Raw genomic sequence first — 24,777 nt, 5'->3', positions numbered from 1 at the left:
CAGGTCACTGGGAACCCTGAATAGACCCTTTTTTTAAGTCACCTCGGTTGCCATTCTGACTGTTCTGGCTTTGCGTAGAGCCCCACATTTGAATCAATTGAGTCTGTTAGCATTTTAAAGTGTGTTTTTTTTTTATATACAGTTTTTTAAGTATGTTACATTTTCTTGTTGGAATATTTATTATTTATTTAGTATACACAAACCTGTGAAAGGCCAACAGGCTCTGACTTCACTAGGTGCACAATACAAACAATCAATGAAAATGGAAACAAAACGCAGGGATATCAATAAAGACGTTAAATTAATGAGACATACGTAGAGGAGAAATTGCATAAAAGATGACGCTAATAAATGCATTAAAAGAATCCCTGAATATAAAATATCTCAATCATATTTTTATTTACTTTTTGCATACTAGCCATTACAGTTTCATTTCCGCAAACATGTTTTTATTGAACCCAGAGAAAAATTTTTTGTTGCCCTGGCCATTGTATTATATAAAATAGAGTCCAGGTTTGCTGCTGTGGTGGTCGAGTGGTCATTGTCACGGACTTGCATCGAGGGGACCCGGGTTCGAGCCCCACCGTCGCCACAGTGGTGGTAGGCTGAAGTTGGTTTTATGTGGTTCCCAACTTCACGGCGCAAATGCGAGCCAATCTCCCTGTTAAAAAGTCTCACCACAGAGAGCAACAGTCCTACAAACAGTACAAATATTCACAGTCATTACACTTCACTCACTTCTGAGATATAGATGGCAGCACTGAAAAATCATACACAACACTAGATACGCACTCAGACTGTTAGGTACACATACTTAACACTTCCGGCACAACTCACTAGGTAGTAAATTGCCCATGGCAATAGACCTGAGTTGTGCTCGGTTTGAAAAAAAAAAAAAAAAAAAAAGAGTCCGGGTTTTTATTACAGTGAAACTTTGCTACAACAATATTTTTTTCAAGTCTTGTTCCGAAATGTCTATTCTCTAATGTTAAACTGCTTCCTCTCGATATAACGATAATCAATTTACGATATATTTTTTCCTTGGTTCGCAGAGTATCATTGTATCGAAGTTTCACTGTATCTAGTCTAGGATGTTTTATTTTCAACAGCGATCCCTTATTTAGTCTAAGGATGTTGTTTTGTTTTTCGTTATAACAGCCATAATATTACAACTTTTTGGTGATCTTTTTTTTTTTTTGGCAAGAAAAACTTCTCAAAGCATGACTTTGTTTTCCTCTTGGCAACTTCTTGTTATGCTTTCTTACTTTTTTTTTTTCTGCCAAAGAAAAAAAAAGTAGCTGAAAAGGAATCGTACCATAAAGTAGTTTCGGCAATTTTTTATTTCACAAAAACCGTTTCACTCTTGGCGACTTTTCGTCAGGCTTTCAGAGGTTTTTCTCGCCAAAAAAAAAAAAGGGATTATACACTATAGCTGTTACTTTCTGGTTTTTAAATTTTTTTCCCCAATCTTACCTGTTGCCTCGCTTGCTCTGTAGAAGGCATTTTGATATAATTTTTGGCGATCCCACACAAACATTGCGATACTTCTCTGATGGCTCGGCGACTGGTTGGCCGGCTCAGAGCCATTTCGCCCAGAGTCAGTTGGTAGCATCCAGTAGCGTAGTAGCGCAAGGCTATGCAGAGTTTTTCTTCGGGCGACAGGCGGGTGCTTTTTATTGTGTACGGATCCTCCAACTTGTCCCCTACCTCCGAAATAATTTTCTGGGCCATGCAGCGACTTATCCTGTAGCGGGCTCTGAAGTCCTCCTCTGATAATATATCGAGGTCTGAGTACCAGTCGTCTTCATCACTTTCTGATTCACTACTTTCCTGCAATAAAAGATAGCACAGATATTCAAACGCCATGTCCATATCCACGTGCTCAGACTATAAACAAACACTCTAAGGATAAGTTACCTTTGTAACGGCTAGCACTGCAGCGTCTCATCGCAGATCGCTACTTCTGCTATGCCGTTGCCACTGTGCTATAAGGAAAGCTTACTTATAGCCACCACTTTCCTTACAGCTCAGTGGCCGTTTACAAAAAGCTCAGTGGCTGTAGCTAAGGCGATTGTATAAGGGGTCATTCAAGTATTACGTCAGCATCGAGGGGGAGGGAGGGGGTTTCGGATTTGCTGACTTTTGATGACAAGGGGGAAGGGAGGGGGGTTTGAAGGTTGCTTACGTCATCAACCACCCTTTTTGAAGATATGAAATATTCTTAGCTGCTGACGAAATTTCGCTGACAAGGGGGTGGGGTCAAAAATGGCTAAAAATCTGCTTACGTAATATTTGAATGGCTCCTAAGCATTATATAATGGCACTGAGCTATAAGTAAAGTTTACTTATAGCTCAGTGTGTAGTGGCTATAGCTGTAGTCATCGAGCTTATATTACTGGAGGGAGCATCCAGCCACCGCGACGGCAGCTAAATCAAGTGCAAGGAAATCACGTGACTCGGTGAAAACAAAGTTCGTTTGCCCATAGAAATGTACACTTCGGTCTCTAAATATTGGGATTTAAAGATTAAAAAAAAGGATTGGGAACTCACCTAAAGATGAAAAAAGATTAAATTATTTATTTCATTAATGCTGGAATAATTTTTTTCCTTAATGCTGAAAAATTTCTTTCATCAATTCTTGAATTTTCCTTCATTAATTCTTGAATTTTCTTTAATTCTGGAATTATTTCCTTTATTTCTTATTATTTCTTTCATTACTTCTGGAGTAATTGCTTTCATCAATTCTGGATTTGTTTCTTTCATTAATGCTGAAATTATTTATTTTATTAATGCTGGAATTATTTCCTTCATTAGTTTTGGAATTATCACTTTTTCATTAATGCTGAAATTATTTCTTTCATTAATTTTGGAATCATTAATTCTGTTTCATTAATTTTGGAATTATCACTTTCATCAATGCTGAAATTATTTCTTCATTAATTCTAGAATTTTTTTCTTTCATTAATTTTGGAATTATCCCTTTTTCTTAATTCTGGAATTATTTCTTTCATTAATGCTTAAATTACCATTTTCATTTATTTTGGAACTGACATTCTATCATTAAAACTAGAATTTTTCTTTCACTTATTCTGGAATCATCTTTCATTAATTCTGAATTATCCTTTATTAATTCCGAATTGTCTTTCGTTAATTCTTGCGATTTACAGACGCAAGGTGTAGCAGAGTTGGTAACGGAGTTTGCAAAGTAATACGGAGTGGTTCATACTTAATTATTATTTTAATTAAAGTGAAACAAAAAACAAAAATGTTACATGACGCACATATGCAATACAACCCAGTCTCCGCGAGTACAGATATCGACTGACGACGAACGAACCGATTTGGCGGTACTACATTTTTCGGTCGCCAAGTCACCACCAAGGTTGGCGAGATATCGTAATTCAACACTCCCTCCCGATATGAAAACCCAATACTTTTGCGAATATAATTAAAAATTACTCTTCACAATGGCTTTGTCATGATATCTGCCCTTTGATCTCGGGCTGCGAGTCGTGGCTGATTCGTGTAACCCAGCTTCATTGGGAGGTGGAACTGGCGGATGACTTGAGGTCATGGTATCCTTGCCGCTCCTCGTGTAGGACGGCCACACCAAGCTAGGAGTCAAGATGAATTCTTCTGGGGCGCTTGATGGGTCAAGGTAAGAAGTTATTACAGGGCTTTACAGTAACCATCCAGAGCGAAGGGAGATTTACAGAGACCAAGTGTTCCTCAACGAGCAGTAATGGGGCATCGTTCGTGACAGCCGCTGTGGTGGTCGAGTGGTTATAGTGACGGACTCGCGATGCGAGGATCCGGGTTCGAACCCCACAGTGGTGGTCGGCTGAAGTTGGTTTTCTGTGGTTCCCAACTTCAAGGCGCAAATGCGAGCCGATCTCCCCGTTAAAAAGTCTCGCCACAGTGAGCAACAGTCCTACAACGATAAATCATTCAATCATAACACTTCACTCATAGTTAGAAAAGCTTGTGGCAGATGGCAGCACTACACATAACAAGCATTACAGAGAAACAACAAAACTTCACGTCAGGTTTCACTACACGTACACGCACATTCCCGCATGTACCGATTCGTTGGGAGGTTCCGCGGGGGGGGGGGTGCATGTGGGGTGTAGTAGTAGTAGGTAGGGCCTCCAAAAAATGGCTCGGGGATCCATGATGTTCTTAAGTCAGCCACCTCGTTGGGCAATTTGCCTGTTGTGGCGTTGTATTTGTTTGTATTTGATTGTGCATACATCACAGACATCACATTTTTCACGCACTGAATGAAATCAACGTCAATATGCTTTGATCTGCGATGAAATTGTAAGTTTTGCACCAGCTTTGAAGCACTTTGGTTGTCCACATAGCACTGGAATGTCACAGAATCTGATAAGTTCTTTGAACAACAGCTTCCGTCGAGGAGATGGCTACACTGTGTTGAAGTCTTGACCACCAGGTGATAGCAGCACCTAAATTCAAAGAGACCATTCCAGAAGTTGACCGAGTTTTCTCATCACCAGCATGATCCGCATCACTGTAAACACAGAAGCTTGATCTCAGAGATGAAAGATACAGCAGGCCCAAATCAGTGGTACCACGAAGGTATCTGTAAATCCTTTTCACACGAATCCAGTCATCTTTTGTTGGTTTACACAAAGCTCGAGACACAAAAGTTACAGCAAAAGTTATATCCGGGCGAGTAGCGGGAACACCAACAGGATCAGCTCCCTCCTCAACTTTAGTGGTTTCACATGAAGTAGCTACTGGCTTAGCTTTCTCCATACCAAAACGATGCAAGATTTTCTCATCATACAGGCCTTGAGATATGAAAATGTCCCCGATACGTATGCTTTTGTTTTGATCCGGTACACCCACTTGGTGTTGTCAAGAACTCTTTTACCGGTAGGAAGTTCTGTCAGTTCCCATGTTCGATTCTCTTCGTGAGACCTCATTTCTTCCTCCATGGCATGATGCCACATTTTCGCTTCAGGTGAACTTACAGTTTCACTATAACTAGTAGGAGTGCTAACACCAATCAAGGTACTGACAAACAGCACAGTTTTCTGTAAGAAAAGGAGGTGGTCTACATTCTCGAAGAGGATACTGAATTTCGAAAATTTCTGGTTTTTCTTGGCGTTCATCATCAGTCCTCGGGGACACTTGGATGTTATCTTCATCACTGCACTCATCACAATTTTCGATGAAAACCACAGTTTCTGATTTGAATGATGATTCTTCACAGAAAATAATGTTACAGGTTAATTCGGCAGCATTTTTACATGGTATGTACACACGATATCCATCGTGAGCCTGATAACCAACAAAGAGTCTTCCCACAGGCTTTCTGTCCCACTTTCGGTGCCTTTGTTTTGGTTGATGAGCATAACATGTAGTACCAAACACTCTAGACGTTTGAAATTGTGTGGCTTACCATGCCACAGCTCATGCGGTGTTTTATCATCTACTGGAGCCGCTATGGTGGTCGAGTGGTCATAATGACAGACCCTGGTTCGAACCCCACCGTTGCCATAGTGGTGGTCGGCTGAAGTTGGTTTTCTGTGGTTCCCAACTTCAAGGCGCAAATGCGAGCCGATCTCCCCGCTAAAAAGTCTCGCCACAGAGAGAAACAGACCTACAAACAGCACAAATGTAATTCAATCATAACACATCACTCACTTCACTTCTGAAATATACATGGCAGCACTGAAAAATCAAACACAACGCTACATATTGTGTATATATTTGTTTATAATTTTTGTTAATTGCATTTTTAATTGGGTTGCCGTATTTTTGAAATATATGACATCCATATTTTTATGGGCATCTTTTTCTCAGCCACCTCGGTGGGCATTTTGCCTGTTGTGGCGTTGTATTTGTATATGCACTCAGACTGTTAGGTACACACAGTTACACCTCCGGCACAACTCGCTAGGTAGTAAATCGCCCATAAATGGTGATAGACCCGAGTTTGTGCTCGGTTTGAAATATGTGTGGTTGAGGACGAATACAGCAGTATTGCATGCCTCTGCCCACAGCTTCTTAAGAAGTTGCATATGATGAACCATGACCCTGGCTGCTTCCACAACTATGCGATTTTCACGTTCAGCCACCCCATTTTGTTCAGGTGTTTCAACCATGGACACACATCTCAATACCACGATCATTAAGAATTTTATTCACTGCATTATTTTACAAATTAAGTTCCGGAATCGCACAGAAATTGCTTCACAACATGACCTGTTGTTCGAGGTCCGAGAAGTGCAAGAGGCCAATTCACTTTTGGCTTTCAAGAAGAAGACACGATGAAACTTGGTGTAATCATCTTTCATAATCAGCATGAAACGAGAACCTTCAACAGACTTCTTCCATGGGTCCTACAACATCAGCATTGATTTGTTCACCTGGTTGTGTTGCTCTAATCATTCGAGACTTGAATGATTTTCTATGGGACTTCCCATACGCACACCCAACACAAAATTCAGTGTCACCGGCAGACACGGAAATCCCCTTCTTCTTGAGAAATTTTTCACTGTGTTTTTTATTTTGATGCACCAACCTCTCGTGCATTAACTGGAGAGTGTTACTCGAACTTGAAACAAGATCTGGTACACATACTTTTGATTTCTCAATAATTATGTTCATGATGAACAAGCCATTATTCGACTTTTCTTCAACTACAACAGTCACGCGGTTTCTTTTTACGGAGCAATACCTATTTACAAAAATCACAGATTTTTCTCGAGAACATGCGTTACGGAGAAGAGCTGATGTTTCAAATCGGGAACGCATCAGACATGAGTGAGAAAGTTGCGATTCAGCTTACCGTTGACTTTCATTTTTACATTTATCCGACCGCATCCGTAGGCAAAAAGCTTCTTCCCACCAGCAACATTTACAACTTATGGAAGTTAGAATTTCTTGAGATTCACCAACACATCGCTATTCGGTGTCATGTGGTGTGATGCACGCGAGTCCGCGATCCAGCTATCGGCCGCTTGTAGTAACATACACGACATCGCGGAGATCGAATTCGGCGGCGGCGACGACGAACTTTCGTCGATTTTTCGTTGAGGGCAGTCAATTTTCTTGTGACCGATTTTTCCGCACAGGAAACACGTTATTTTCGCGGTAGATCCGGTTTTCCAGTGATTTTTCTGTCCTTGTTCCCATTTCTCGTCTTTCCTTTTTGATCAGAGTTTCTTTCCGCCGGGAAAGGAATCCATTTTCTCCGCGCGTAACGCCGAGCCGTCTGAACCCCGTTGTAACTTGCTTTGTCGTTCAAATCCGCATAACCGTTCTGTTAAGAGCTCGATTGACCGTTCATCCAGCGGTACACCATCCCATACCGTCTTGAAGGCCAGGTACTCCCTCGGCAGTGTTGACACAATGCGAAACAGCAACATCGCTCTGGGAATCTCACATTTTAAAATGCGGTGAAGCTCGTCGTTTGCATCGATGAATATATTCTGGCTGCGACTGATGAAAGACGCAACAGTTTCGTTCTCGCTCCACTCTAGGTGAAAGAACTCCGTCCGCAATATTCCAATTTGAAAAATGGAAAGTTGAGAAAGAACAGCTCTAAATACAGGAAAAACACTTTATCCACATTTAAAGCTGTTTCTTTCCCTAACTTTTCTCTTTTTTTTGAATTCCACTGTCTCAGCGAATATTTCACTTAGAAACATGGAATTTGCATCAGGAGACTGGGCAACAACTTCCTAATTGGAAATTGGAGCACAGGGGGGTACCGTATAAAAGTTTAGATTTTTATTTTAATAACTGTATCACCCCTTGCAACATGAATGACATACTAGAGTACTGCACATTATTTAGGTATTTTTTCTAGCAGGAAGTATGCCTCTAAGATCAATGGTTCGCCATTAAAATACCATACACCCTGCATATATGACTATAATTAATTACGATATAAATTATATGACAATTATGGGAAAGATATAAATTATATGACAATTATGGGAAAGATATAAATTATATGACAATTATGGGAAAGATATAAATTATATGACAATTATGGGAAAGATATAAATTATATGACAATTATGGGAAAGATATAAATTATATGACAATTATGGGAAAGATATAAATTATATGACAATTATGGGAAAGATATAAATTATATGACAATTATGGGAAAGATATAAATTATATGACAAGTATGTACAGTCATGGGAAAAAAATTGTAATTCTTGATTTTGAAAGTGCAAGTAAGCCTCATTGAAAATTAGAGAGGAAATTGAAAATTTTATTAAAAAAGTTAAGACATGAAAAATTACAGAAATGTCCTGTAAAATACATGTCACATGATCACACTATACATCAAGTTTCTGGCCCACAAGCAACAGTTTCACCACATCTGGTCCACGTACTGAAAAGTTTACGCAACACTGATCTAGAACACACATTCGAACATCCACGTAACTTTATAGCCTGTTTCCATTAAATTATGTCTTTTCTTATGGACTTTCATTGACCATCAAAACACAGGAAACTTCCTTATTTTCATTAGGTGCTTCTGAAGCTATCGTCTTTACTGCATTTTCAGCTTCGGTGGTGAAATCAGGTTTTCCCTCAATTGTTCCACACCATTTACGTAAGGTTGATGGATGAGGTAAGCAGGTGTTAAATGTTTTCCGCACATAGTTATATCCTTTCGGGGAATGAAAATACAATGCAGATGCAAAGCGGCGCACTTCAGCAGAATACTTCTCTCTGGAACTGGTTCCTCTGTTCAGTATTTCGCCTATAACTCCAGACATTGACATCTGTAGAAAAAAACCACAAAATAACTGAGCTAATTTTTCCAGTTAAATTACTTCTTTTCTCAACTCATAACTACTTTAGAGTAAAAAAGAACTTGTTAAAAACAGCAAGTTCAGGGGTTAAAATTTTCAAATCAGCACCGATCAATTCACAGGGAATAATCAACAGCGGCATTCACTTTGACAAAATAAAAATGCAGTATTTTAACAGTATCAAGATTTTTGCTTTTAATAAATACTAGAGATGGGATAAATATTTGGCTGCTACTTGGCCTTTTTTGCCAAATATACGGTTCGGCTGAATATCTGTCTAAATCTAAGCACAACAAACTAATTAAAAAAAATTATATATTTTCTCCCACAATTAAAATGAATTTTATTGGTATATGTATGTATTTCCCTAGAGATGTGAGGTGAGAGTATTCTCCTGGATATAAAAATTGGAGAATATAATCGAGAATATTCATTTTTCTTTTAAATAATTTTAATTTTTTTACCAATTTTGTTTATATTGTGAAATATAAATCAGTTTTCATTGCCTGAAACATTTACAACAAAACAATTTTTGTTACAATCACCCTCAATGACAACTTTTTAGTTCGAGAATATTCTCCGGGTCATGATGAGAGGTTTTAAAAGTTTAGTTATAAAGATTTTCAGAAACCTTTAGATTAAAACCTTAAAAAAATATTTTAAAATTAGATAAATTTTCAGAAATAAGTTCGAAGCAAAGAGTAAAACTCAAAGTTTATTGACAAAGGAAGCTATTCTTCTATAATCACTTTCATTCTAAGAAGATACAGAACTGTTGTTTTCTTTAATGCACATACACTTAAATTCTGTATCACTCACATTTCTTAAAAAAGTTGTGCAATTCAGCCCTGTTGGTTTAATTTTCTTGCTTTCAAACTTAAATATTGTGGTCTACAAGCTTCAATATTCCCATCTTCTTGACAGGAAGAGAGACGGGGACAGAGAATATTCTCTCAAAGGACTACTATTAGAAGTTACTAGAGAATATTCTTATCAAAAATAACAATTATTGTCAAGTTATTTATCAAAATTATTTCTTATACTACATGCTATTACATATATTCTTGATAATACTCTCTGGAAAGATTTCGGTAACTGAATTCTCCTCGATGAGAATATTCTCTTTAAGGACTATTATTAATAACTTCAGAATAATTCTTATTATTTTCTATAAGAATATTCCCCAGTATTTTATGAAAGTAGTCCCTTCCAGAGAATGTTCTCAAAGATATTATATGTAACTATATTATAAATAACAGGAGAATATTCTCATCAAGAACTTATAAGAATATTCTAAAGTTATTTATAATAGTTGTCCTAGCAGAGAATATTCTCCGAAAGATTATTCTCGAGAATTTTACATCTCTTTATTTCCCCATAAATTAAAAATTACTGATTATATTTTACTGTGTGGTGTAGAGATGAAAAATTCTCAAGAATAATCCTTAGGAGAATATTCTCATTGAGGACTGCCATAGCTGCCAACTTTGGAGAATGAAAATTCGGGAGGCTGTCGCATGGATCTGAATTCCTTACGATGTAGAGGGATATTTTAAAACATTTTAGGGATTTTTCATAGTAAAAGGAAAATTTTAGGGATATTTTCCTGTTGCAAAAATTGTGACACCAAGCAAGCCATCGCCAATCATGGCCAACCAGTAGGTTAAAGTCCTTGGGTTAAATTACCTCTCCCAAAAATCAAATCTCACAAACCAAAAAAAACTCAGTCGGATGCGAAACGGACATATGGATAAAGCAGATGTATGCAATTGTGTTAATTTTGGATTTCGAAAGGTTGGCTTGATGCTCACTGATAGGCAAATTTTACGTTTACTTCCCGAAAATGAAATATTTTTTGTGATTTGATGAAATGGTGACAGTTTGCAAAAACGCTTATGAAGGAGCAGGTTTTTTTTTCTGTAACACCTAGAAAATGGGGATTATGGATGAGTAAGAATGATTCTAGAAAATCTGTTTTATTTTTCAGGCTTCGAGTGTTAATAGTTCCCAATTGAAAGGTATTTTTTAATTTGGAGGTTGTGTAGACGGAGGGGTTGCTCGGGGGGAGTAGCCTAAAGGGAGCATCGAGGAAATATGGGAGGAGAGGGAGGGCAAGGAAGGGTTCGAAGGAGCGTGAGCAGGGAAGATGGGGCAAATATCGGGATCCCAGACATATTTGGTGTTATTGATGAGTGTAAAATTGTGAATAAGTTTTACTTTAATGCCTTCGTCACAGAATTTTTGACTGGCTCTCCAGATTTGACCACGAAGCTTGCGTGTATCGAAGGAGAAATCTTCTGAAATAGATATGTTGCTGTTTTTAAGTTTGGAGGCATTTTTTAGAATTTTGATTTTAAATTTGTTGAATTTTATTATGGAAAGTCTGGATCCGTGGGTCTTTTTGGAACCAATTCTATGACAGCGGTCAATCTCACTAGCTGAAATTTTTATGTCAAGGTGGTCAGAACAGCATTGGATGATTTTGGATTCGAGGGTGGAGGATTCTCCGTCCCCATCTCTCTTCCCGTCAAGAAGACAGGAATATTGAAGTTTGCGGCCCACAATCTTAATATTTTCACCTCACATCTCTATAGTGTGGCGTATATGTCTTTCTGTGGAAGAGTTTGTGTCAGGGCGAATTTCTAGTACAAAGAAGAAACATGAAACCGAAAAATATAATTCTACTGTGATTTACAGTAAAACCTTGGTAAGTTGTCAGCCTAATAAGTCACCACTCCGGTTAAATAATTTTTCTTCAGTCTCATTCGATTTCCATAGATAATGTTATTAAACCCTGGGTTATTCATCACTAATTTTGGTTAACTCGCCAATTTTGGTTAATTCAATTAACTATGGAAAAAATTGAGAAAGAGGAACAGATGATTTCTATGACTTTTTTTTTAAGATAACAAGTTTGATAACACTACTGTTATACGTTCGAAAGTGACCATCAATGCCTTATATGGGTCATTCCCAAAAAAAGTGTACAAAGTTGAATTTTTGAAATAAAATTGATCTCAAATTATAGCCAATGACTTGAAGTTTAATATTTCATAAACATTTTTCACTTTTATTTTGTAATAATATTTTATTTTTTGGGTTTTATGGCTGAAAATGATGGATTTTATCCACTCTGTTACGAAAACATATCGCTGTAAAAAAATAAATATTATTATTTCTGCTGTTTTAACCCCATAAAATAATGAAATCAGCTTATTTCTTACACATGGGCTGAAAAAAAAGTAGTTTAAAAAAAAAATTTTGACTTTATTTTTCTGTCGTTTTGATCGTTTTTCATGATTTTTTTTCGAAATAGCACATAGAAAAGTTTATTTTTTATATTTTTTCAACTACTTAAAATTAAATCTTTTTATTTCTGGCAGACAATGGGTTGATAACTTATAATTTAGCATCTTAGTTTGAAGTGCTTTTTAATTTTTTTGCCTGTGAACTGCAAAAATGCTTCCTGTAACAGAGTGGACAGAAATGTTTAACTTAGAATAAGCAATTATTCTAAATACACTTTTATTTTTTCAACAATTATATAGACAATATGAAAGATATTCCAGACACTTCTCTATGACATCTGAAAAACATCCATGCTATGAGGAAATTCATAAAACATCCCCCCCCCCCTCGTGGTTTGAATTTTGGCTCTGGCAAAATTTTTTAAATCTGGTCAAAGTAGATGTAAGATATATATTTGTCATCAGCTCTGAACAGCTTCCTAGCATCATCCATAGTTTTGAGGCACATAACTTTGACCTCCACCATCATCTTTGATGTCATTTTGGGCTACAACAACGTATTTCTGTGTGTATGTAGATTTACATACACCACCAGAATCAAATTTCATGAGCATATGAACACCTGCTTTAATTAGACCAGTTGACATTTCTTCATTGCTATTTCCTTTGGAGTCAATAGCATAGTTTTCACTATTTTCTTGAATGTTATTTTCCAGAGATTCAAACTCTGAAATCGGTTGTGAAACTCCCAGTTTTATACTTCTTTGGTAAGAGTAAGTTTTCTTTTCATAGCATTCACAGAGATTTACATTTCTTTCACAAAAGCAAGAGACATCTCAGTATTGCAGCAATCCATTGCCAGTTGCTGCTATTTGGTGGACTGCCATAGTGCCTTTCAGCACAGGTATATCATTTGGAATAATTTTTTTTATACCTTTTATTTCTTTATTTTTGATTTCATACAATTTTTACATTGGTGGCATCTTTGAGAATTGTGAAAAACTGAGTAGCATCTGATGTCATTCCAACATGCTATCAGCTGTCCTTTTCAATATATCACTAACACCATCAAGTGCTCCTTTTTCATGGTTTGCTTCAAAAAAATTACAAGTACAAAACTTGAAATATTTTGAGACATATTTGTTTAATAAGTAAAAATTTTTCGTTTGTTTGTACTGAGTACAAGGTCCATCAGAAAAAAAGTGAACCACATTTATTTCATATTCATCTTTTTCATCACTTTCAAAATCGGTTCCAAATGAGCCCAAATACATGAAGGTCTGTGCTCCAAATTCGGTGGCACTCAGCAGAACGAAATTGACTTCGCACATTCTGCAACATAAAGCACACAGGTATGAAGACATACTTGATTTCTTGACCCACCGAAATGATGACTTTGCACTTCTTCAGATAATTTGCAATTATAATTTTCACTGAAATACACATGAAGAGCAGCTTCATGTTTTTGTATGTTTCTAATGCACATTTGATAAGCTCTATATTTGTGTTGAATGTTAAAAATGTGTTTCTTGAACAATTTCATTTCTTTTTGAAAAACACTGATCAAGTCTGTTAGGTTCCACAATCTCTGCTCTTTTGTTATTTTTGTAACGTCTATCATTCTACCATTCTTTTCCACTTTTTCTTGTTTGCGCTGCCATTCTTCACACTGTACAGGTGCTATTCTCATCCAGCGATTTAGAAATTTTATTCATTGATACCATTTTGTCATGACAAATCAAACATTTGCCATACATATAGGATTTAGACTCTCTGCTACATGTGATATCATCAACTATGGTTTCAGGAGATGTTGTTTGGATTAATCTTAGTTTATATCATAGTTTTCCAAACTTTTTGTTTCATCGCCCCCTTCTTCCGAATTTTTTTCTCTCTCATCGCCCCCCTACTCAAGCGAACCCATAGGATCCTATGTTAAACTTGTGGCTTTTATCGCCCCCTTGGACCATTCCATCGCCCACTGGGGGGGGGGGGGGGGCGATATTGCCCACTTTGGGTTGGGTTTGGTTTATATAGTGCAATCAATTTATAGTTCAAATTACTGTGCTGCCAACACACATAAGCATGTTTCCCTATTTCCAACTTTCTGAGATCCGTCCGCGATGCTCAGATGGTAAAACGCACAAATTAGTGCTCTGTGTGTTTTTTTAATCTTTTGTGAGTTATTTGGTGAGTACAGTTTCAAATTTTGTGAAGTAAACACTTCTAAGACATAATGTGAAAATGTATTAAGAAGCTGTGAGAATTGTGCGCACAATTAATTGATAATTAGTGTGTTACTGTTGGAACTACTTTTCCCCATGAGGCCCTGGGCGGAGGAAGGGTCGGCTGCAGAGGCGCAATGCGGTCCTCTAGCACCGCTTAACTAGATACGTCATACATAGAGACTGGACTGGACTTGGGTAAGCAATACATATGAAGAAAAACTTTTTTTGAGAGAGATGTATTGGCAGAAAATTTTGGTGGACGACAATAGAAGTTAAGAGACAAACATAAATAAAGTTTTGTAGTATTTGCCATATTGGCAAAAAAAAGTCGGGACAGGACTTCAGTAAAACTTTTGTGTGGACTGCTCTAAAGAAGTGGTTTCTTCACCAAAGCAATAAAAAGTTTAGGAAGGACCATATAGAGAAATATAACTGGAAGACCATATTGGATACGGACAATTGGGATTAAGTACGAAATGTCGAGTTGCTGAAACTAGTGTGTTGGTAACTATAGAAAAAAGGTCCCTTCACCATAGAAAGTACCTTTCGAAATGATAGAAGGTGAAGACGAATCAATTGACCTGACAAAACTGGAGGTGGCAGACTACTATACCCAGGTAAAACGTCTGGTTGAGGAATTTAAAGAAATCATTATTAAACATAGACAAAGTGGCAAGCCAGAGTACCATATTAAACTAGAACAGATTCTGGATGTTGCAAGGAAGCAGCAAATGGACATTTATGAAATACACAGTGAATTGCAGACTTACAAAAAATTGGAAAGAGAGGGAAAAAGAATTGATGACTTAAGACAAGAGATCAAGTTGATTAAAAAAAGACTAGACAAACAAGAAGAGATAAGAACATATAAAGGGGCTCTTTTGGGTGGGAAGCAGACTGAAAGAAGACAACGAAAACAAGACACTAAAATTGGAGAACCGAGCAGACAAAAGAGCAGAAGCAGATCTCGGGTTAAAAACAGATTTGTCGTTTCTATCGAACCAAGAGAGACAGGGAAAGGAAAGGTTACGAAACAGGATATACAGAGTAAAATAGACCTCATAAATAAACCTATACCAATAAAGAATAGTACTAACACCAGGAAGCTGGTCATTGAGACTAAAGACAGTGAGGACATTGACAAACTAATCGAGGAATTTGGAAAAAGTGATGAACTAAAAGAAAGATATAAAATCGAAAGACAAAAAAAAAAAAAAAAAAAAAAACACGAAACCCTCAACTGATGCTGTACGATATAGAAGATATAACAGAAGAGGAACTGATTGACACAATAAGAATCAAAAATGACCTGCAACATGACGTGCTGATTCAAGTCAAATACAGATTTCCAAAACGGCAAAACCAAACCTGTAACTTTATAATTGAGGTATTTGACTTGCTATTAAGTAAGAGAAGGGTTTTTGTGGGCTGGTCTATTGTAAAGAATACCTCAGGACTACACAATGTTTTAAATGCTGGGGTCTGGGGCACATTGCAAAATACTACCGAAACGGTACAAATTGTAAAAAGTGTGGTGGCAAAGAACATGAAGTAAAAGACTGCACCAATTTAGAAAGTTGTACAAACTACGACTTCTCCAATAAGAAATACAGAACCAAGTATGATACAAACCATTCTGTATCCTCCCCAGACTGTCCATTACAGCTGAGGGAATTTGATAGGATAAGAGAAAGGATTAATTATGTCTACGAGGACTAAAATGAAACTAAGGGCGGCACACTTGAACACAAATCATTGCAAAGTGGCAATGGCTCAATTGTCAAATGACATTTTGACAAATAATATAGACCTGACAAGCATAAATGAACCCTATGTATATGAGAATAAAGTTATAGGGCTAGATATGAGACTGAAAATTACTGCGTTTGATGAGAGTCCGAGAGCAGCAATTATTATAAATAATGCGGAACTAGACCCAATAACTATACACAACACTCTGAATGTAGTGGCCATATGTTTTGGAGCCAGTGAAAGGGAGGTTATATTTATTTCTGTTTACTGCGAGCCCTCCACGACATTGGAAAGTTACTTGAACGAGCTACAACTGATATATCAGCAGCATATGGATAAAGAAATTATTGTATGCGGGGACTTCAACGCCAAATCGTCAGCATGGGGACCCACACAGACGGACGCAAGAGGCATAGAATTGCTAGACCATATTAACATAAACAACCTGGAAATAGTTAATTCTGCCAGTAGTGGACCAACGATCAGCGCGACCACTAGAACCAGCTGGATAGACGTTATATTGATCAAAAATATTGAAGTAGGCCGAATTGAAAATTGGACAGTTACAGATGACGAATCCTTGAGTGACCATGTCATGATAATATTTGAAATAACGCAGGAAAGACAAACACAGAAATTTAAGAAAACTATAAAAATGACAGATATAGATATCTTCAGCTTTCGAACTGAGGTGACAAAATTAATAACAGAACACAATATGGCAATAACGGATGTAAGGGCCCTCGATGAATATATAGAACAGCTCCAGTCCAGACTTTATGTAATAGCAACAAAAAATAAAATGAGGAGCAGAAGAAGCGGGAAAACCACTCATTGGTGGAATAATGAACTTGGTATTAAAAGAAACCATGTACGAGCCCTGTGCAGGAGATTCCAAAGGGAGAGAAGACAAAAAGCTAGAGAAGCACTGAAAACAAGGTAAAAGAATGAACTTATAATCCAGACAAAGAGAAACTCACTCAGAGAATATTTGGAAAAAATAGTAGTCAAAGACTCTTACAGTGTTCCGTGTAGAATTTTAATAAATACATGAAAAAGATCCATAGCTACAGAGGGAGTGCATGATGAAAATGGAGACATTACAGATAATTATGTAGACACCATAAGAGCATTGGACATCTATCACTTCAGAACTATAGACATTCCGGGACATAGTCTTCATAGAATAGAAGTAGAAGAAGATGAACAACTAAATCTAGTGACAGAAAACGAACTTAAAAAGGCGATGGACAGTATGAAACTTGGTAAAGCACGTAGACCAGATGGTCTGAACTCCAACTGATTAGAGAACTGTACTTTTGCGATAAAGCCTGGTTTCTACAGATATTCAATCACTGTGTTGAGATGGATGTGTTTCCAGACGCCTGGAAGGTGGCGCGAATCGCTTATATCCCGAAGGAAGGTAAGGACCTCAGTCGTGTAGAGAATTACAGACCAATAAGTTTATTACCAGTTTGAGGTAAAATATTAGATAAAATATTAACTGAGAGATTTTCAACGTATATGGAGAGAAATAATAAATTCTCCCCAAAACAATATGGATTTAGAAAAGGGAGAGGAACCATTGATGCATTATACAGACTACAGAGTATCATTGACACTAATATAAGAGAAAAAGCGTATACCTGCCTTATCAATTTGGATGTAAAAAGTGCTTTCAGCTCAGTGAATATACTCGGAATAAAAAATCCCTTGTTGAAACATGAGGTCCCAACACACTTAGCAAACCAGATCTTGGACTTTTTGACAAATAAAAGCATAAAGAATAAACACGAAAACACATTAAGGGAATACAATCTTGGAGTACCCCAAGGATCTTCTTTGGGACCTTTATTGTGGCTTTTGATAGTTAACGAATTGCTGAAAATACCCACGGAAAGCAGAACGGAAATACAGGCATATGCAGATGACATATCAATAATAATAACATAGACAAACTATACTTACTTTCAACAGTACTCAGAAAAAGTTCTGAGCGACGTGCATGCTTGGACAATTAAATATGGTCTGACACTGAGTCATAGTAAATGTTTCTATATGATATTTAAACATGGGAAAGAAGTGGAGAAATATCCACCCATTAGAATTAATGGAATTAGAATTCAGCAAGCCTCAATTGTGAAATATCTGGGGATCACTTTTTCTTACAATAATAACTTCACTACTCACTTAGATGATGTAAAAAATCAGATCTTTGGTTTTACACAGAAGCTCAGAAGAATTGCAAAAGCGACGTGGGGACTAAACCCAGTCGTATTGAAGGAGATATACAGAGGGGCAGTATCAAAAAAAGATACTATATGGAGCAGAAATCTGGTGCAGGGACCTGCAATACATAGAAAAGAAACTCGATCAGATCCAAAGAAAAGCCTAATTGTTGTAACTAAATGCTATAGTTCGGTGGCTACTTACAGTTTACAGATCCTAGCAGGAAGTGAACCCCTATATATTTGTTGGCAAAAAGACAAAGAGAATTATACCTATGTATAAAACATGGCATGACCATACAGATAGCGAACCCACTACTCAGTTCGGAAGTAGTAGAAAGAAACTCTTATCTTTTGAAGAACCATGGTTGATCAAAACTCTGAATTGGGACACGAAATCTGATGAACATAAATGTACGACAATCTATACAGATGGGTCAAAGACTCTGCTGGGAACAGGTTGTGCCTTTGTTAGGTTTGATAAACAACAACTAGTACACACTGAACAATATAGACTTTCAGACCATAGCTCAGCCTATGTTGCAGAGTTGACAGCAACAACGATGGCAGCAATATACTATATCGAAAATAATATTATGGAGATAGACATGTATAGCGATTCAATGTCCTCTTTACAGGCGTTGAACTCTACAAAGACAAATATTGAATTAGTAAAAGAGATCAAAGAGCTGAGTGGAAGATTGAATATTAGACTACATTGGGTTAAGGAACACTTGGGTAACCTAAAGAATGGTTGCGCCAATTTGCGAGCGAAAGAATCCACATTTAAATCACAGGTAGACATTTTTACCACATATACACAGTATGTACAAAAAGAATTAAAGGGAACTTCTATACAGGGCCGTCTTAAGAGCATCATGGACCCTCAGGCCAAGTGGTTTTTCGGAGGCCCTAGCTGGTAACTTCTTGAAACATTCAACTGCTTCTCGTTTTTGTGAGGCCCGGGTGGGCCCATGCGTTAAGACGGCACTGCTTCTATATTAATCAGATTTTCACAGAACATGGCTCCATTGGTTATTACCAAGAGTGGAGGCATCACAAGGATGGGTCGTGTGTATTTTGCGGAGGACGAGCGGCAAGAAGATATTATTATGTATATGAATGCCCTTATTAGGAACAGCAAAGGAAAATTTTGGCGCCAAGAGGATACAAATCTATGGGTTTACTCACAATATTGAGAAACCGGAATATGTACCAATTGATATAATGAAAAGGTCATTAGACGTATACCTAGAATACTGGCAATAACATAGAATTATTGTCTACTTGTGAAGTGGAAGGTTTTATCACATTAATACACTTTTGTGTGCCTAAAGATTTGTGAGTAGACTTAGAACTCGGGCCGTAAGATAGCCTCATTTCTGGGTAAACTTTATAATGGATAGTACATTTGAATCTTTTATCATTTCTTTGTTTCATCTGGAAAATTCTTCTCGTGTTCTGTGGCAATTTAAATATGTTTGTATTTTTCACGAGTTGTTTAGAGATTCGGAACTGAGGCATTATAATGACCTCTATACTGAATAAATCTCGGCACAACAGCAAATAATATATGTGAACTTGTAACTCTTTTTTTGGCTGGATCTCTGTCGCAGTGTCGATCCTGAGAATACGTGTACGCCTCTAGAGGCGGGACATGAGACATTTATGATTCCAACTTTCTTTTACTTCAAAATTTTTTGTTGAAATTGAATTGTAATTTGATGTTGGTATAAATTTTACATTCATGTCTTTTACATTAGTGATCGAGTATATCCAGAGAGACTTAGGGGGGGGGGGAAGGATAGAGCCAGGAAACAAAAATAATATAGGGAAATAATTGTTCTGTCCCTTAAAATACAGAATGTATTGCCATATTGTCCCATAACAACCTTTATTCATACTAAAATGCCCCTTATGTCAAATCTCCCTGGATCTGTGCTTGGCAGTGATTTTGACGATCTGTACTATTTAATACTATTTAATATTTAACTGAAAAAATATGATGGGGGAGAATGTGGTAAAGGGTTTAAATTGAATAGATAACTTATTAAATTTAATTTAAAACCTCTTAACTAAGAAAACTTCACTTTAAATCATAGTTTCCATTCTGTTGCGTTGGTTGAGTTTTTGAAAGACGTAACAGAGTGGACAAATTAGCCTAAATTATTTTTTTTTCCATTATAAATTTAAATATGATTTGTGAAAACTTTTATTATATTTTGAAGCATATCTCCATGTGCTATCACTAGATGCCGATATAGATGAAAAAAAAAAATCTTAATTATTTATGATAATAACGTAACAGAGTGGCCATCTGACAGAGAAAAATCTGGTACTAAAGACATAAAATAATATTAAGTCATTTTGCAAAAGTCAAATCCAAAATTGTTGATCACGCATTCAAAGTAAACCTTTCAATGAGCTCAAAAGTGTTGTCAGATTTAATCTGGTATAAAAATATATTTTCCAAATGACCGCGTAACAGAGTGGACATTTTAAAATGGGGAAAACTTTGGGACATGAACAAAAAAATAGTTTTTCATAAGAAAACAATTTTTTTTCCCCAAATTTTATTCATCTATGGCACATATATAAAATGTGATTCCAAGTTTTCTGAAAAAAAATTCCAGGTTTGCACCACGTCTCTTTGTTTAACACTTTTTTGAAGCTGGGACAGCCAGATTTTGACGTTTTGCTACAAACAATGATTTAAAAAAAATTAGATACCGTCTGAAACAAATTAAGAAACACTGCACGACAGAGAATTAAATGAAGAACTAGAAAAAAATTAAAATTACCACCAGAGTGCTCTGAAATTTTGTAAAAAAAATTACAAAGTCTCGGAAACAGTTTTGACTTTTTTTTGGGAATGACCCATGTACCAAAATGGAACAGTTCGAATAAAGAAAGTGACACAGAGGAAGTTCATTTTCCAAATGAAAAGTCAGAAGTTCTTGAAGCGTTAGGGACCTAATTTCCACATGAGCCCAGGGCTGTCATTTGGCGGGGGGGGGGAGGCAAACAACATGTACTCAATGTACGTGTATATATTTGTACATATATATACTATTTTTAGTGTATTTTCAAAAGAAGCCGGGGTTGGGGGGGGCAACAGCCCCCCGACCCCTCCCAAAATGATGGGCCTGCATGAACCCCTATTAATGTGGGGGCTTAAAATTTAAACAAAATGTATTTGTTGATGGACCAGACATTTTCCCCACAGTTGAGAACTCTGTCTGTTTTGCCCTTTCCAAGGAATTCAAAATTTGGCCCTGTGTTTGAGATTACTTCATATTTTTTATCATGAACTACCGATAAAAAATTCAAATCACTAAAATTAAATGTGCCATGCACATATAAAATTAATGTGCGTTAATTGCATTGTAGAAAAATATTATTTTATTATTTGCTCTCTGATTAATGTAAATTAAAAAAAAAATACTAGTATAAATCGTAAGTTTACAAATGTATTTTACCAGTAATCAACTACAGTAAATTGAATACTAAATGCTTAAAATTTCAAAAATTTCGTTTTTTTTTCATTATCTATAAATTTTATTAATATTGTAGTTTTAATTCATATTTTGATAAATGATATATTTTGAATTTATACGATATGCAAAGTATTGAACATTGCAACTGACGGGACTTCGCTTAGGTCGTCTCTCCGCTTAAGAAGTCATAATTTCTCAATAACTCGAGTGATGACTTATCTGGTTTTACTGTATACTAGGTGGAAGTGAGCATGAATTATACAAGTTTGCTAACTGAAAGATGTAACTAGGCAAGATAAGTATTGAACTTCTGAAAGAAGACATCTAAAAAGGAAAAGTATAAGAAAACAAGTTATACATTTTATCAGGCATCACTAGTTGAAGCAAATAATGGTTGCCACCACTTTTTAAATTTGATGTAAAATTGTAAGAAGTGCTGAAAAATTGATTCTATAAGTAATATTAAAATACAATAGTCTATATCATCATTAAATTTGATTGTCAGTATTGTGGCAACAAAAATCTTCTAATTACCAGTTCTTCAATATTTAATTAAATAATAAATTGCATAAGGGGCCATTCAAGTATTACGTAAGCAGATTTTTTTTTAGCCATTTTTGACCCCCCCCCCCCCCCCCCGTCAGCAAAATTTCTTCAGCAGCTTAGAATATTTCATATCTTCAAAAAGGGTGGTTGATGAAATAAAAGAAATAACCTTCAAACCCCCCCCCCCTTGTCATCAAATCCGAAATCTTCCCCTCCCTCGATACTGACATAATACTTGAATGACCCCTAATTAAAATTCAATATATATATATATTAATCATTTGAAAAATTACCAATAATTTTATTTTCAATTAAAAACAGCAATTTTATCAATGAATTTTATGGAAATTGATACATTATGAAATTGATATAATAGCTGCTGAATATTCGATATTCGGCTAAATCACTATTCGCCACATGCCTAATACACACATAAAATTTCAACAGGGAAAGATTCTCAGCAATCTAGGAGAAAAAAAATTAAAATAAAATGGGGCCAATGTATTAGAAAAATCTGAAACTGAATTTAGATAAAGAAAAAAGTTCCCATTTGCAAAAAAACTTTCGACTGAAATAAAGATTATCGATTTGTCCGGTCCTACTGTAACTCGAATATGCATATAACAATTTCACAAATAAACTGATTGGAGTTGAATCAATAAGAATTCAAGTTAAAAATAGAAGTTTTTTACTTGTGAAAGAATATTTGAGGAGAAAAAACACTTTGAATTGATCATTCTTAAAATGCAAAGTAAAAGCTATTTTTTCTGATGCAAGTAAATATATACTTTTCATACCTCTAATGTATCTTTTGCATTTTCACTTTTACAATTTTTCTGCTTTGGCTCTTGCAGCATATTAGAGAGATTAGCAACTTTCTTTTTGAGTCTTGTATTCTTTTTCTGTAATGCTTGCAGTTTTTTCTTCTGCTTTTGAATAACTGCTTTTGCAATCTGCCATTTCTTCATCTCTGCCGGTGAGAGTGAGTTATCATCTTTGAAATCACCAATGTAAGCAAGCCTTTTTTTCTTGACTTTCACTGCTTCGGGTACCACAGGATTTTCTTTCTCACCTTCATTATTCTGTTCATTATTAAAATTGCCGGTGATTCTAATTATGTTGACCTTCATTGCTTCAGATACCACAGGATTTTGTATTTTGCATTCATTATTCTGTTCATTATTGAAATTGTCAGTGAAGGCAAGCCTGTTTTCTTTGACTGCTACAGGTACCAAAGGATTTTCTTCTTCACATTCATTATTTTGTTCATTATTGAAATCGCTAGTGAAGGCAAGCCTTATTTTCTTGAGTTTCACTGCTTTGGGTACCACAGGATTTTCTTTCTCGCCTCCATTATTTTGTTCATTATTAAAATTGCCGGTGATTTTAATAATTTTGACTTTCATTGCTCCAGGTAGCACAGGATTTTCTTCTTTGCATTCATTATTCTGTTCATTATTGAAATCATCAGTGAAGGCAAGCCTTTTTTTCCTGACTTTCACAGCTTTGGGTACCACAGGATGTTCTTTCTTGCATTCATTATTCTGGTCATTATTAAAATTGCCGGTGATTTTAATAATGTTGACTTTCGCTGCTTTGGGTACCACAGGATTTTCTTCTTTGCATTCATTATTCTGTTCTTCATTGAAATCATCAGTGAAGGCAAGCCTTTTTTTCCTGACTTTCACAGCTTTGGGTACCACAGGATTTTCTTTCTCGCATTCATTATTCTGTTCATTATTAAAATTGCCGGTGATTTTAATAATGTTGACTTTCATTGCTTCAGGTACCACAGGATTTTCTTCTTCACATTCATTATTAAAATCGCCAGTGAAGGCAAGCCTTTTTTTCTTGACTTTCACTGCTTTGGGTACCACACAATTTTCTTCTTCGCACTTATTAGTTTGTTCATTATTAAAATCGCCAGTGAGGGCACGCCTTTTTTTCCTGACTTTCACAGCTTTGGGTACCACACAATTTTCTTCTTCACACTTATTATTTTGTTGGTGATTTTCTGAGGATTTATTTATTTCTCTGAAAAGATAAACAATTACCTATATAGTTCCACAGCTAATTATGAAAAGTTGTGATAAACAATAAATAAAAATAAATAAAAAAAATGTCAATTCGTTCTAAAACATGTCACAAAGCTGAAATGTTCTGACACTTGCTGAAATGTTCTATCACAAAAATTTTGTCCTAGAGAAATTTTAATTTTTAATGACATTTTTTTTCAATGAAAAAGAGCAAATAATGTAACTTCTACCTATCTCTTGAAATCATACATGTTTGAAACTCAGAAAGCACCCTTCCAATCCCATTTAAATGTGAATGGGTGCAACCGCCTGATAGATGGAAAACTTGTTGTCATGCATTAACTTTGCTTGGCCAGATAATGTTAGACAAGAGTGTTTTTGATTCAGATGAATGCAGCTATGTATGAGAAAAAGCAGAGAAAAATTAGAAGT

At 36.2% G+C, this 24,777-nt stretch overlaps 1 protein-coding gene across 2 annotated transcripts in view; it reads right to left on the bottom strand.

Moving 5' to 3' along the window:
• LOC149063598 (uncharacterized) overlaps positions 1 to 24,777 on the bottom strand; it is a 43,006-nt gene that overhangs the window by 5,480 nt on the left and 12,749 nt on the right. Inside the window, exons 3-4 of one of the 2 annotated variants that reach the window (XM_089255799.1) lie at positions 23,107 to 24,343; positions 8,240 to 8,780 (exon numbers count right to left, since the gene is read on the bottom strand). In XM_089255799.1, coding sequence (XP_089111925.1) covers positions 8,472 to 8,780; positions 23,107 to 24,343 — 1,546 coding nt within the window. In that variant the 3' untranslated portion in view covers positions 8,240 to 8,471. Of the gene's footprint in view, positions 1 to 8,239; positions 8,781 to 23,106; positions 24,344 to 24,777 lie in introns of those variants that run through there. The other variant, XM_089255798.1, reaches the window with a different exon arrangement.

The sequence above is a fragment of the Pholcus phalangioides genome, unplaced genomic scaffold, assembly GCF_987345545.1.
Source record: "Pholcus phalangioides strain wild (caught in Gottingen) unplaced genomic scaffold, Ppha-v1.0 ptg000172l_1, whole genome shotgun sequence".
NCBI classification, from domain to species: domain Eukaryota; kingdom Metazoa; phylum Arthropoda; class Arachnida; order Araneae; family Pholcidae; genus Pholcus; species Pholcus phalangioides.
Note: the sequence above shows the minus strand (reverse complement) of the source record. Positions and strands in the feature narration are given on the sequence as shown.